General features: G+C 39.6%; 1 protein-coding gene across 1 annotated transcript; it reads left to right on the forward strand.

Annotated features, from left to right (window-relative positions):
* The first annotated feature begins 232 nt into the window (after window positions 1-232).
* LOC134805791 (uncharacterized) lies at window positions 233-1,084 on the forward strand. The gene has a single exon (XM_063779009.1). The coding sequence runs from the start codon at window positions 233-235 to the stop codon at window positions 1,082-1,084; it is 852 nt and encodes a 283-aa protein (XP_063635079.1).
* Window positions 1,085-16,359: the final 15,275 nt, after the last annotated feature.

Below are 16,359 nucleotides of genomic sequence, written 5' to 3' on the forward strand. Positions count from 1 at the left end.
CCTCCGTTGAGTTGGACAGTTGCGTAACGGACATATTTTAAATTTTACCGTATAACGGACGTTTTTAAATTCTACCGTGTAACGGCCATTTTTTGAATTTTAATTTGTAACGAACGTTTGTGGTATACATTTTTACAAACATTTATCGAGTTTTATCTTTTAACAAACATTTATTTTTTGGAATTTACAGTTTTAAGTTTATAATAGACGTTTTTTTAAATTTAAATCGAGAATGTCTGACGATGAAAGTACTACACCTCGAGTGGCTGTACAGGTCCCTGGGGAGGGGGCCAGTACTAGTGAGTCGTCCGTTAGCCACATAAGTGTTAAGCCGCCGCCGTTTTATCCGGATAAGCCGACTATGTGGTTCGCTCAGCTAGATGGCCAGTTTACGCTGACAAAAATTACGAGCGACACTACCAAGTTTTATCACGCCATATCCGTTTTGGAATATAAATACGCGGTTGAAGTGGAGGACATTATAACCAATCCGCCGGCAAGTGATAAATATGGTACGCTTAAGAGGGAACTTATAGCTCGTTTGTCAAGTTCTAAGCAGGAGCGTTTAAAGCAGTTGATGTCGAAAGAGGAGCTCGGTGACAGGAAGCCGAGCCAGTTTCTACGGCATATCCGGAGCTTAGCGGGTGCAGATTATCCGGATGATTTTATTCGCCATTTGTGGATGAGCCGATTACCTACGGTGTTGCAGAGCATAGTCGCTTACCAGGATAATTTGCCCTTGGATACCGTGGCTCAGATGGCGGACAAGGTGCATGAAGTTACACCGCCCGGACCTGGTTATCAGGTGGCTGCGGCATCGTCATCGGGAGTTCCTGGGTCTGTAATCGACCAGTTACACCAGAAAATTGACGCGTTGGCGTCAAGGCTTGACGCGATGTCCACCTCCCGGGGCCGTCAGGGTCAGCCCCGGTCGAGGTCCCGCGGCAAGCCACGTAATCGTTCCAGGAGCCGGCCGCGGGCTGGCAAGCCCAGCGGCGACGGCCAGCGCCTGTGCTGGTACCACTACAAGTATGCGGACAAGGCAGATAAGTGCATTTCCCCCTGTGCGTACTCAAAAAACTAGTAGATCGGTCGCTCGTAGCGGCCAGTGAAAGTGTTCCAGTGTCAAAGCGTTTATTTGTTACTGACGCGAAAACAAAATTGCAGTTTTTGGTAGACACCGGGTCCGATCTATGTGTTTTCCCGGTTAGTTTTTTGCGTGCGCAACGTCGTCATGTTAAGACTGACTATGAACTGTACGCTGCAAATAACACTACCATTAGCACTTATGGCTGGCTTACTTTGTCGCTTGATTTTAATTTACGCCGTATGTTTTGTTGGCGCTTTGTAATCGCTGATGTGAGCAAACCTATTATCGGGGTGGATTTTCTCTCGTTTTATAATTTGCTTGTCGATGTTCGTTATGCTCGTTTAGTCGACGGAATAACTTTGCTCTCATCAGCCGGTGTGGATGCTTCAGCTTGTGCTTGCGCGCAGATTAAAGTAATTTCTGGTAATACTCCATTTCATACCTTGCTTGAGGAATACCCGGACATTATTAAGCCTGCCGGTAATCCTCAAGAGCGTAAATGTAAACACCAGACGCAGCACTTTATCAAGACTACACCAGGTGCGCCTGTATTTTCAAGGCCACGGCGTTTGGCACCGGATCGCCTCAAAATCGCGAAGCGGGAATTTGAGGATATGGTGCGCTCGGGTATTGCACGACGATCGGAGAGTCCTTGGTCGTCTCCGCTGCACTTGGTACCTAAAAAGGACAACGGCTGGCGTCCGTGTGGCGATTATCGCGCTCTTAACGCACGGACTATTCCCGATAGGTACCCAGTGCGGCACATCGCTGATTTCTCGCATAATCTTTTTAAATGCAAAGTGTTTAGCAAATTGGATTTAGTGCGCGCATATAACCAGATTCCCGTCGCGCCCGAGGACGTTCCGAAAACAGCAATCACGACACCCTTTGGACTTTTCGAATTCCCATTTATGAGTTTTGGTTTGCGCAATGCGGCGCAAACATTCCAACGGTTTATGGATGAAGTCCTTAGGGGTCTTGATTTCTGTTTTCCATTTATCGATGACGTTTTATTAGCCTCTGCCAACGACTCAGAACATGAAACGCATTTACGAGCGGTCTTTGAGCGTTTCAATGACCACGGTATTCTGCTTAACGCAAACAAATGCGTATTTGCGGTACCTGAAGTTGAGTTTTTAGGATATCTGGTTTCGTCGGAGGGTACTAAGCCTATAGGAGCTAGGGTAAAGGCTATTCAAGATTTTCCTTTCTTGTGGCGACAGGCGTTTTAATTATTAATATTTTTATAATTAATATTAACGTACTATGTATATTCAAATGCAATCGCGGCTCCGCGCGACGCGGGCGCAGCGTACGAGTACTTGCCTTATCGCTCGGTTCGCTTCGCCGTAGATCGGCGGCCCGAGTGCGCATTCGTGCGCGCTCGGAAATCTCAGTTAGTCGGCAAATTACCACTCTCGAGGCCGGACGCACGCGCTCGCGCCGCTCGAGCTAACGGTTATTGCTTACGCGCCGACTCGCTTTTGCTTTATATTCGGTTTGCGTGCGCGCCGAATACGCTTATAGCTTTTGCTTTTAATGTATACTTTCTTTATGTGCTTTTTCTATCTTCTGTGCTTACTCTGACTTTCTTTTCAACTATACTGTGCTGTGCTTTGTACTCTTACTTCTTTCCTTTGTGTTTGTGACTCTTGTGTGCCGTTATTGACAATATATAATTAATGTGGAACTAGCTTGTTTCTCTTATCTCGCTAGGCTAGTTCACCACATATTAGTCTTATCTAATCTGCGCTAGTGACGCCTTATTTTGTTAGCCTTTATTTCAGCACCTCTAGCTGCCACAATCGAGTCAGCTTTGGCTCAAAGCGCGATTATATTGTACTAGCAGGAAAGCAGATCTTGTCAGTTTTTATTTACGAACTTAGTTCTGTTCTATTGCTCTGCATTAAAAAAGAATTAACTAGTAGTTCGCCCCGAACTGAGAACTCGCGGTTCGCCAAAAAGATCAATTGAATGCAGCGCTACTTAGTCTTAGAGATGGGCATTTCTTAATTGATTCCTAATTCCACGATTACTTGAAATTACTTTGCAATCTGATTACCGATTCCCAGATTACTTTGTAATCTAACAATACCGAATTACTAAGTACAATTCCATTTGAGGAATCAGAAATAAATTTTTCAAATATTACAATTACTAGTAATTGGAATCAATGTCGATTCCTCATTACAGATTGATTGATTGATTGATTCCTGTCAGATTACATTTCGTACTACTACTACAAAAGTACATTTCGATAGTAGATATAGATGTTGTTGACTTACTAGGATGCATCTATACCTTATTTGAAACAGGTGTGCAGATTTCGAAAACGATGACGATGACCTATAAAACGGTATGCATGACGAATTTTATGACATACAGCATGGCCGCCATTTTGGATTCCAAAATGGTCATCATTTTCGAAATCTGCGCCCTCTATAACCTATAAAACGACATCCATGACGATTTTTATGACATACTGCATGGCCGCCATCTTGGAATCCAAAATAGTCATCAATTTCGAAATCTGCGTCCCCTAAAACCTATAAAACGACGTCCATGACGACTTTTATGACATTATGCGTGGCCGCCATCATGGATACCAAAATGGCCGTCATTTTCGAAATCTGCGCCCCCTAAAACCTATAAAACGACATCAATGACGAACTTTATGACATTATGTGTGGCCGCCAACTTAGATTCCAAAATGGTCATCATTTTCGGAATCTGCGCCCCCTAAAACCTGTAAAACGACATCCATGACGACTTTCATGACATACTGCATGGCTGCCATTTTGGATTCCAAAATGGTCGTCATTTTCGAAATCTGCGCCCCCTAAAACCTATAAAACGACATCCATGACGACTTTTATGACATACTGCATGGCAGCCATTTTGGATTCCAAAATGGTCATCATTTTCGAAACCGGGGTGCCCTAAAACCTATAAGCCGACATCCATGATGACTTTTATAACATAGTGCATGGCTGCCATCTTGGATTCCAAAATAGTCATCGTTTTCGAAATCTGCGCCCCCTAAAACCTATAAAACGACATCCATGACGACTTTTATGACATACTGCATGGCTGCCATTTTGGATTCCAAAATGGTCGTCATTTTCGAAATCTGCGCCCCCTAAAACCTATAACCTAGTCGTAAATTTTTTAAATCTAGGCTTAAGTTCTGCCAAAACAATCAAGAGCAGATTAAGTTTGACATATTACCAACACAACATGCGACTAAACAGTTTAGTAAATTCTGGAAAAGCACCAAAAAATTAAATTGTAAACCAAGTTTGTCGGTTAGTGTAGATGGCATTAGTGAACCCAAAGATGTTGCTTACATGTTCAGGGATTATTTTAAGGTGGAGCCCCCTTATCAACCCGTGTGGGAGGGGTTCAATGCTGAGTCCAATGTGAACGTTACGTCAATTGTAGTCTCCGCTAAAGACGTTAGACTAGCTACAGCTAATATGAAAAGAGGTAAGTCTCCTGGGCACGACGGGCTCAGCATTGAACACCTTCAACACGCGGGTTCGCACATTGAGCGGTTATTATCTATGCTGTTCACGCTATGCTTGAGACACACATATTTACCTCCTGATTTGATGAAAACTGTCGTCGTACCCCTTGATAAAAATTCTACAGGAGATCTCGCGGATAAAAGTAACTATAGGCCGATATCTTTGGCAACAGTCACCGCTAAGGTACTAGATAGGTTTCTTGACACTTGTTTAAACCAACATGTTAAATTAAATGATGCCCAATTTGGTTTCCGTGAAGGACTATCTACGGAAAGTGCAATATTAGCCTTAAAACATACAGTAAGCTATTATGTTAAGAGAAATACGCCTGTTTATGCCTGTTTCTTGGATATTTCTAAGGCTTTCGATACCGTGTCGTATGATATACTGTGGTCAAAATTGAAGGAGACAGGCATAAATCCGGCTGTGACGGGAATCATGTCACACTGGTATAGCAAGCAGATAAACATGGTAAAATGGGCTAAAGAATATTCGGATCCGTATGTGCTAAAGTGCGGGGTGAGGCAAGGGGGGCTAACCTCGCCTAGACTGTTTAGTATGTACATAAATGAACTGATTGAGGGGCTCAGCAGTACTCATGCCGGTTGTAGAATTGATGACGTTTGTGTAAATAATATTAGTTATGCCGACGACATGGTGCTGTTGAGCCCATCAGTATCAGGGCTAAAAAAGCTAATCGATACATGCGAGATGTACGCGCAGCAGCACGGTTTGAAATACAACGCTGCCAAAAGCGAGTTCATGATTTTCAGGGGTAAAATAAAGTGTCCAGCCTACACGCCCAAAATAATGTTGAACGGAGTCCCTTTGAATCGTGTCACACATTTCAAATACCTTGGGCATATTGTGACCGAACGGGAGCGCAGGGCGTTGTCGGTCCGAGGCGGGATGCTGGCGCACAGGTTCGCACGCTGCAGTGCCCAAGTGAAGCTCACTTTATTTAGAGCTTACTGTCAAAGTTTTTATACGTGTGGCCTGTGGGCCAGTTTCAAGCTGAAGACCTATAATACCCTGCGTATCCAATATAATAACATTTTCAGAATGCTGTTTGGGCTTCCTCGATTCTGCAGCGCCTCTGGGATGTTTGCCGATGCTAGCGTAGAGGACTTTTATGCCATAGTAAGGAAGAAGACGGCATCTGTGGTGATGCGGATGAGGGGGAGCTCAAATAGCATCCTGAGAATGATAGCAGAGAGGTGGGACTCGGATATTCTCCGGCGATATACCGACCTTCATGTCTTACGACCTAGAAAATAAGTATGTTTATTATGTTTTAAGTTTACTAATGTAGTTTTATAAGTGTCTTGTAACTAGATATGAGCGCCGATGTGCAATGGGTCGGCGGCGGCGCGCCGGTCAAAATCGGTCGGCGGCGGCGGCGTATCGGCGGCGTGGCCTTGAAGACACATGTTTGTGAGATGGGAAATTGTAGGATAGAAATAAATGAAACAAAAACTTTCATTAAAATGTGTATAATATGTGTGTGGTAGGTACGTAACAAAATCTCCAATTTCTTTTATTACAAATCAGTTTTACAGTAAAACAAGGCAAATGCATATTGCATTGCAAGTAACAAACCCCTCTATACCTTTTACATGCAAAGTAAAGCTTAATATTAAAAAAACAATACATATTTGCTAATGAACTAAAATTAATCAACTTTTAAACTTTCTAAGAGAATCATCAACAATTGTATAATCATTAAAGTAGATCCATTATCATAAAATAAATAATCATCTGTTCTTCATTAAGTCTTCCAGTATAATTTTAAATTCAGTAACTAATCTCAGTACAATCACCACCGGTATTCATATCCTCAATAAGAATAACGATGATTTAAAGCAAATTTAAAGCACCTTTGCAGATTGTATAATTATCGTGAATAAATAGAATTCTGTTTATTCGCAGTGGATTTAACCGTGAACGCCTTGCTGTTATTATTTGCCCAGCAACAGAAAACACGCGTTCACTCGGCGTGCTCGTAGCTGGAATTCCCAAAAGAGATCGTGACAGAGCGTACAAATTTGGCAGAGTATTCTTTTTATCTTTCCAATAATCTAATACGTTACCATTATAAGGTACAATATCTTCAGGGCAAGAAGAACTGAAGTATTTCCAGCACTCATTCTCAATGACACTATCAAAATCGTGTTGAGCAGTGCCATGTCTTCGTGCTAAGCTCATAAGTAAATTCGGCGTTGATGTACTCGGCCTTGGTACTGGTGCAGTATCGGTCTCCTCGGCAGTAACGTTTTGTCCCAATCTGTTTTTCATTATTGATGTTAGGAATGACACTTTGGTTACATTTTTAGCTTCCATATATTCATCAATATCAGTAATGGCATGAAAACGACAGTCTAGAAATGCGGCACTAATAATCAGATCGGATAACGGAAATCTGTGATCGAGTTTTAGTAACATATTGTTTTTCATTCTAGTTATTATTACAGGTTCATCATCGTCCACCTCAAGTAAAAGTCTCTTTATTTCTGAGCGGAAAACCAGCGCTAAATTAATCGTTGGTTGATTTTCCGCACTCATCACTTCAACTACTATTTTAAATTTTTCAAGAAACTTAGTAATATCTTCAATCATGTCGTGTTCGGAATCCGTCAATTGCAGCTGGTTCTTTCCTATCTCACCAAGAATTCCGTTGATAGGGCGGCGGTTTGCCCGATGGTTTAAGCTTTGTAGCATCATTAAAATACTGTGCCATCTAGTAGGCGTACTGGTTTTTATAGTTGGTGGTTGAGGTAATCCTTTAGGCGCATCTACAGATATTAAATCATTGTCACTACTCTCTGATTCATTATCTGAGTCGTATTCATCTGCCTCCTCTGCAATGTACTGACCTATTTCTTCAATAGTTGTAAGCAAGTGGCGTTGCTCTGCAGTTGCAGCGGCTTCAACTTGAGGTGCCCTGTATCTTATGTGTTTCACAATTTTTTTACATTTTTGCACAATAGCAGATATTTCATCAGTACTTTGAACGCCGTCCACGGTTACCAAATTATGAAGAGCGTGTCCAAGACATAAGTGATTTTCAATACCTAATAAAGTAGCAGCTCTTTTCATGTTACTCCCGGCGTCAGTTACCAAGTATAAATCTTTATGTTGTATCCCAAAATTGCACCAAATTTGCTTTAGCTCATCTCTGATAGTTTCACCTGTATGTTTTTTGGTAACCTGTTTTGTAGCTAGCGTATATTTCATTAGCTGCATTTCTTCAGAAATAAAATGGTATGTACAAGTTACGTAATGACGACGTCTGTATCGATCAGTCCACATGTCAGTTGTTAATGCGCCGTAACGGGGGTTTTGCTTTTCGATAAACGCCTTTACATATGATAGCATACTGCTGTATACATCTTCAAGTCCTTCGCGTGCTATATTTTGCCTTGACGGTAAATCTTTTTCAGAAACTATAATTCGGTATTTTTTGAAAATGGCATCGTCGTCCACTGTATCGAACGGCAACAAAGACCTTGCAAACCATAGGGCGAGATCTCGACAAAGCAACCATTTATCATTCTTCTTTTCACGTGATTGGCTGGGCTGGTCCGTAAAAGTTGACGGTGTTCTCGGGGAGAAAAACTTTTGAATTGGTACTGCAACATTTTTCTGCGTGTCCTCTATGTTATGATCATCTTTCAAATGGCGGAGAAGGTTCCCGGTTGCAATATTTTTACTGTAGTTCTTCACCAGTGATCTAAACCAAAACAAAAAACATTATAAAATATCAATAATAGGTAAGAAAAAGTTAAAATAGACCAACAAAAGAGTTGAAAAAATACCACATGCGTGGCATGGTTTTTTATAATTCGGTTTAAGCATTATAAAATATCAATAATAAGTAAGCAAAACTTAAAATAGACAAACAAAAGAGAGTTGAAAAATACCACGTGCGTGGCATGGTTTTTTATAATTCGGTTTAAGCATTATAAAATACCAATAATAGGTAAGCAAAACATAAAATAGACAAACAAAAGAGAGTTGAAAAATACCACGTGCGTAGCATGGTTTTTTATAATTCGATTTTGTGCACAAGTAAATACAATAATAATAAAAATAGTCTTGGCTAACAAAATTTCAAGACATTTTTCGGGTCAGGCTAAACTAAACTAACCTTGCCGCGTTTTTGATAGCATAAAATGCACTAAGTGTTATTTTATTTTAAATGGCAACATCATAACTGCTATGAAACTTGAAATTATGATGTATTAAATAACATATCAAAAGCTCTGCAGAGTTAGTTTAGCTTGGCACTAAATATGTAGACATTAAAACATTTTAAAATTCACAAGAGGTATGGTTTTTTTCTAGCTTTGCTTTTTTCTAAACCTACATAATGACAATAAAATCACAAACCATTGAAATGTGGCATAAGTATATTCTGTTTTAAATGCATACAATTATTACAATTACAAAAAAAATCGTTATCGTGTAAATAAAATATTTAGGTACTTACTTGGAAAACAATTCATTTTCGTCCTTTTCTTTGGCGTTGCTTAAACATACACCACAAAACACTTGTTCGCCAAGCACTGTCCTTTTTTTTCCCATCTATATCGATGGTTAATTGACCAAAATACTTCCAGCAACTACTTTGTTTGCCTGAAATTTTCGCCGCCGGGACAACAAAGAGCTTATTTAGTTTTGTTTTATAAATGTGTACATCAGTTGAACCCGAAGCTGATGCCATGTTGTACCGGTCGTACAACAGTGCAGAATTGCAACTGATTAGAAACAATGAATTGTATCTGTTAGCACGCGTGGGTAGTAGGGATGCCACGCCGGTGGCGCCACGCCGGCGGCGGCAGCGCGAAGTTTTCTCCGGCGGCATATCTAATGTAGAGTATTGTATATTCAATTTATACATTGTAATGAGGTACGTTCCATAATAAAAAACGAACGAAATCAATATTTTTATTAAAAGAATATTGATATTAATTTCGTTTCCCTAAGACAAGTAGCACGGTTACCAGAAAGATAAGTTTGCATTTACCATCGATATTTTTGACCTAAAATACCTTTTGAATGCCTACAAACTATTCCGAGTGGCATCGTCAAAGATCTAAACTCGTTAACTCGTATATATTATCTGATTCTGAAAGTAGTAGTATCTATCAAGGTCACGCCGATGCCACGCCGATAGCCCAGCGTCGGCGGCGGCGGCGCGAAAATATTGTCGGCGGCGGCGGCGCGCCGGCGCGGCGCTCATATCTACTTGTAACTAACAATCTATGGATCTCAGGAATCTGAAAATAAATAATTTTTATTTTTATTTATTTATTTATTATTTATAAAACGACACCCATGACGACTTTTATGACTTATTGCATGGCCGCCATTTTGGATCCCAAAATGGTCATCATTTTCGAAATCGGGGTCCCTTAAAACCTATAAGCCGACATCCATGATGACTTTTATGACATAGTGCATGGCTGCCATCTTGGATACCAAAATGGTCGTCATTTTCGAAATCTGCGCCCCTAAAACCTATAAAACTACATCCATGACGACTTTTATGACATACTGCATGGCCGATATTTTGGATTCCAAAATGGTCATCATTTTCGAAATCTGCGCCCTCTATAAACTGTAAAACGACATCCATGACGACTTTTATGACATACTGCATGGCCGCCATCTTGTAATCCAAAATAGTCATCAATTTCGAAATCTGCGTCCCCTAAAACCTATAAAACGACGTCCATGACGACTTTTATGACATTATGCGTGGCCGCCATCATGGATACCAAAATGGTCGTCATTTTCGAAATCTGCGCCCCCTAAAACCTATAAAACGACATCCATGACGACTTTAATGACACACTGCATGGCCGCCATTTTGGATTCCAAAATGGTCACCATTTTCGAAATCGGGGCCCCCTAAAACCTATAAAACGACATGCATGACGACTTTTATGACATAGTGCATGGCCGCCATCATGGATTCCAAAATTTTCATCATTAAAAAAAAAACATATAATAAAATAATATTTCATACAATCGCGATACAATAGAGAGCTCTTAAGTCGAGCACCGTATTCAGGCAACGAAGCTTGCTGAGTTGCCCAAGTAGGACGAGACTGAAAAGCTTGACTACATCACTATTGTATACAATACTTTTTCTACAAGTCAACAAAAATAATACTTTTCACTTCTCATGCTCAAAAAGTGCACCTTTATGTCGTGCGTAGACGACATAAAATCGCATTTTATGCTCTAGAGCATAAAGTAAAATCATCTATTACGACCCTTATTGACTTAGCAATAAAGTCCAAATTCTGCCATACGCACTGCGCGCGCTCTGCGAGTGGACGTGTGGTGTAGTTTTTGCTATCTTTAGTTACGAGATAATCAAGTGCAATGGTGCAGTGCAAAAAGTGCAAACTGTTTGTGTCTATGTCAAAGGAGGATACTGTTAAGTGCAAATCGGGGTCCTGTGATGCTATTCTTCACAAAAAGTGTGCGAAAAAAGAGATGTGTGAGGATTGTCTTAGAAAAGAATCTGGCAGCCCAGCTGGATCAAAGCAGGATGGGAGCAAGGCCAAAATAGAGTTCAAACCGGGTGAATCTTCATTAGAATCCGTGCTCAAGGAAGTGAATAGCAAGCTGGACGTCGTACATAATATAGAAAAAAAGCTGGATGAACTAAAAGATACAGTGGAATTTTATTCAGCTCAGTATCAAACATTGATTGAATTTAAAGAAACGGCAGAGAAAAAAATGAAAGCGCTGGAACAGAAAAATACTTTCCTGGAAAAGTGCAATAAGGCGTTGGAAGAAAGAATTATGGACTTAGAGCAGGAGAAGAAAGAAAAAAACGTGGAAATAGTGGGGGTGGAGAAGAAGCAGGGAGAGAATACAACGGAAATAGCAAAGGAAATAGCGAAAAAACTCAATTTAAACCCCCAGGACATCAAATGCGCAATGAGGGTGGGACGAGAAAAGGCGGGCGATGCTAAGCCGCAGCCGATTGTGGTCAGGCTCAGGTGCAGGACCTCGCGGGAGAACTGGCTCCTGGCTAGAAAGTCCCGGGTCACTAACAACACTGTTTATGGTAACGGAAGTGATAAGCCTGTCTACATTAATGAGGACCTCCCAAAGTTCAAACGACAGCTGTTTTGGTCAGCTAAAACACAGCTAAAAGATATATGCAGATATATATGGATACAAAACTCTAATATACTAGCTAGAAAAGAAAACGAAGCTAAAATCTTCAAAATAAGGTGTGAAAAAGATATTGATAACATAGTAGCATCTAGTCACTAAGCAAATAGCTGTGTGAATACACTACACGATTTCTTTCGCTATCAAAATTCAATGTGTTTTCGGATACTTCGTCGGAATTGGAATACTCACGGTATAAAAACATAGACATATGGAGTACATCAATTAGTAACAAATTAAATAAATTTAACATATTGCATTTAAACATAAGATCGCTGCGTAAACACTTCAATCAACTATTAGTTCTAATTAACCAAAGTAAAAGTCAAATAGATGTCATTATTCTTTCGGAAGTTAACATAAAGGAGGATGAAGTTGCATGCTACAAAGTAAATGGATACAGTACCTACTCAAAGACAAGGGAAAGTTCCAGAGGAGGGGGCTTATTAATTTATGTGAAAAATCAAGTTAATTTTACTATGGAAGATGCTAGTTGCCTCGGTATGGAAGTATTGTATGGAATTATACGCGTAGACAAGAGAAAAATCAATTTACTATCGGTTTACAGACCACCACAAAAGAATAAGATTTTATTTATAAGACACTTGGAATTGTTCATTCAACGTATGCAAACTTGCGATGATTTAATAATTATCGGGGATATGAACATCGACTTATCTAAAAACAATATGAATGCAACTACCATCAGTTACAAAAACACCTTGTGTGGATACGGCCTACAATGCGGCATACCTAGTACAGAGATAACGCGGGAGGCTATTGTTAACGGGCGCCTGGAGACATCGTGCATAGACCATGTGTGGGTGCGAGCGAGACGGCAACACGTGCAAGATGCGCTTATGGCGGCGAGTGTGATTGAGTGCGGTATATCTGATCACCATATAGTGGGTATAAGTTTGGACTTTGATCGTGAACATTGCAAGAATTCACAGCAAAAAAGTACGCGTTCAGTGTTAGATGATAAACAAGTTATGGCTAAATTAGATAACTACGACTGGTCGCAATTACTTCTCATAGATTGTCCTTTATTGTTGTATCACAAATTAAGTCATGTTTTTGAATCAATTTATCGCGAAAGTACAGTTACAAAAAGTGTTAAACGAGGAAGGATTACTCAGCCATGGATAAATAAAACATTGTATGTTATGACAGTTAAAAGGGACGAGTTGTTTCGTGTGTGGAAAGCCTCGCCAAGTAATATGAACAAACGATTAGAATACACAAAATACAGAAATAAGGTAAATAAACTAATAAATATTGCTAGAAATAAGTATCGTAGACAAGAAATAAAAGAATGTCAAAATGATTATAAAAAAATTTGGGGCACAATCAACAGCTGGTTAGGGCGAATAAAATTAAATGTAGATGAGGTGGTTCTCCGTTACTTAGGAAAAGTAGATAATGTACATAATATTTGTACTAGATTTTCAGAAACGTTTACTCAGGAAATTTTAAATATTAAACATACATGTAACGTTAAATTCTTAGATCGTAACTCTTATGTTAATAAAATTGATTTGTCTTTTAGGTATAAAAAAGTGTCTGCAATTGATGTTGAAAAGATTGTTGGTAATTTAAATTTAAAAAAGGCGCCAGGCATTGACCAAATAAGAATACAAGATATTAAGTACATTAGGAGGCAATTATGTCCCATTCTGGCTAAATTCGTCAATATGTGTGTGATAAAAGGTGTTTATCCAGAAAACCTGAAAAAATCATTTATAAGACCAATTTATAAAAATGGAAATCATTTGGATTATACAAACTACAGGCCTATCGCAATTCTGTCTGTAATTAATAAAATTGTCGAGAAGGTGGTTGTCGGACAGGTATCAGGTTTTCTGGAGAAACACAACATACTTACGGACTCGCAGCACGGGTTCAGGAAAGGGCGAAGTACGGGGTCGGCTCTGGCCCAGTTCTCGGATGAAATCAACAGCCGTCTAAACGAAGGTAAACAGGTACTTGCGCTTTTTATAGACTATAAAAAAGCATTTGATACCCTGGACCATGAAGTGCTTCTGCAGGCAATGCGAGAATGTGGCATAGACGGCCCCGTCAATGACTGGTTCCGCAGCTACCTGGCGGGCAGGACCATACGCACGAGCATCGCCGGCACCACAGGTGCGGAGTGTGACGTCACGCTCGGGGTGCCGACCGGCTCTGTGTACGGCCCTGTCGGCTATGTGATGCTTGTCAACAGTGTTGTAAACGTTATAAAGAAATGCAAGGTATACATGTATGCGGACGATATGTGCCTACTATATTCGCATACAGATATATCAGAAGCTCACAGTTGTATTCAAAGCGACTTTGACGAGATTGTTAAATGGGCCCACGATAACGGAATAATTATAAACCTATCAAAAACGAAAAGTATGCACATATATTCCCCATACAACCGCAGGGCTAAGTCGGTTAATTATTGTGAGATAGGTGTGATAGGACACGGATACGATTGCTTGCACAACAGAAAGGATAAGAAATGTAACTGTGAACCGCTAGAATATGTAAACACTTATAAGTATCTAGGTATGCATATTGATCACAACTTTAATTGGAAAACACACATCAACGCGGTTTGTTCGAAACTACGCTCAGTAATGAGCAAAATGTACTACTTACATAAATTAATTAGCAAAAAAACTATGCTTGTAGTGTATTACGCACTAGCGGACTCAGTGATAGGTTATGGACTTAATGTATATGGCAGAACCTTCCAAACGTATATTGCTGAAATAAAAAAGCTACAGATTAGGTCACTGAAATACTTATTGGACAGCAAAACTAAAAACAAGCTGAAAGGCGACTACGAAAAACTTTATAAAATGTATAAAATATTACCTGTGACTCAAAGAGTGCAATATCTGATAGCTGTAGATAATTACTATAATAATAAATGTAAAGTCTATAAACAAAGCAGATATAGAACTAAGAATATTAGAATAAGGAAATATGTACAACATTTTGTCAAAAACTATTATGGTAGAAGAACTGAAAAATTTTTGGTACCAAAAATATATAATGAAATAGAATGGTTAAGAGAGGAAAAGAAATATAGTATAATGGAAGTAAAGAACAAATTAAAAAAAACACTTTTAGATAACTTACCTTGACTCCAGCCACCGTGTATTATTATTAAAATTAGATTTGTTGTTTTTGCACAGTATATCTTTTTCTAAAATTATGTTTTGTAAAAGGAAAGTTTACTACCTATTATGTATTTACATTTTATATCTATTTAGTTTCTGATAATAACTTTAATGTTAAATTTAGGGTAAGCTTTAGAATGATAGCAACTTAAGTAGGTGCATAAAATTGTATAAAATGAGCGCTGTCTCGCCAACAAACTGCATTCTACGTAGTTTGGCGAGTAACTTTAAAACTGATTATGTATATGTGCCTTTGATAAATAAATTAAAAAAAAAAAAAAAAACAAACTGCCAGCCCTGCCGGCGCGCCCCCGACCGGCGCTCTCCCGATCGGCGTGCCCCGCGCCTCCGACCGGCCCAAGAATAATTTTCTTTAGTCTTGAATAAATACGTTAAAATAACCTAAAATATTTGTTTTTTTGTATATTTTCCTCGCAATCGAAGTGAAAAGCAGAGTGTACAACAAAGGCATAAATGTCCATTTTTACCCTCGTCTACTATGCGGCGGGCTGGTCAACGACACCTTCTCGTAACTCATGAGGCCCTGGTACTTGCTCCTTGCTAAATTCAATTTTTAAACAGTTTTTTCTCGTTTTTAGCCACCGTAGCCTATGGAGACTAACAAGTAACGCTAAGCGGTTTTCGTAGTCTATGGATGTTTATATATTAAGGTGTCACATGCGCGTTTCTGACTTATGAAGCAATTGTTCCTACAATACAACCTAAAATAATAAATGTGTAAACCGAGCACTTTTATTTGATACCAAACTCGACCATACTTTCTTGCAATTAAAATGACCAGAATAGCAAGACCCCTCACAAATAGATTTTTAGCACTTTCAGCTTTTCTAGCTCAATAACCTCTTGTTCCAGCCAGCTCAAACTTTAATGACTAAAATATAATGCCCTCAACTATACGTTCACCCAATTTCATTTAAATTAGAACATTTTTCCTTAAGGTATCGAGTATCAAACTATCCTCTGATAGTTCAGCTTAAAAACATCGAAATGCCGGGACGTGCCCCTAGCCAGCCGTGTGTTCAAAGTCGAATGTAAGAACTTCACTTCGCTTCGCTCGCTCGTTCGATTATTCTACCTTATCAAGGCATCAATCGTATACTATACAGAATAATATATACGCGGTCAGCATATAACGCAATTACACCGCAACATTGTATTCCAGAGAATCAATGATCATAAAATTCACTACATTATAACTGACACATAACAATAACGATCTTTGGTACCTACCTACTACCTACTTTACCAACTCACAACCCGAAGGCATATTGCTCCCTGGAAATCCCGAAATATCCACAACCGCCGCTCAAAAAAGGGGTTTTTTCTCTGAAACTATCTCCCCAGTATAGTG

This window comes from Cydia splendana, unplaced genomic scaffold (assembly GCF_910591565.1).
Source record: "Cydia splendana unplaced genomic scaffold, ilCydSple1.2 scaffold_63_ctg1, whole genome shotgun sequence".
Classification (NCBI taxonomy): Eukaryota; Metazoa; Arthropoda; class Insecta; order Lepidoptera; family Tortricidae; genus Cydia; species Cydia splendana.

Coding starts and splice junctions, on each gene's coding strand:
- LOC134805791 (XM_063779009.1), top strand. CDS start 233: ATGTCTGACGATGAAAGTACTACACCTCGAGTGGCTGTACAGGTCCCT.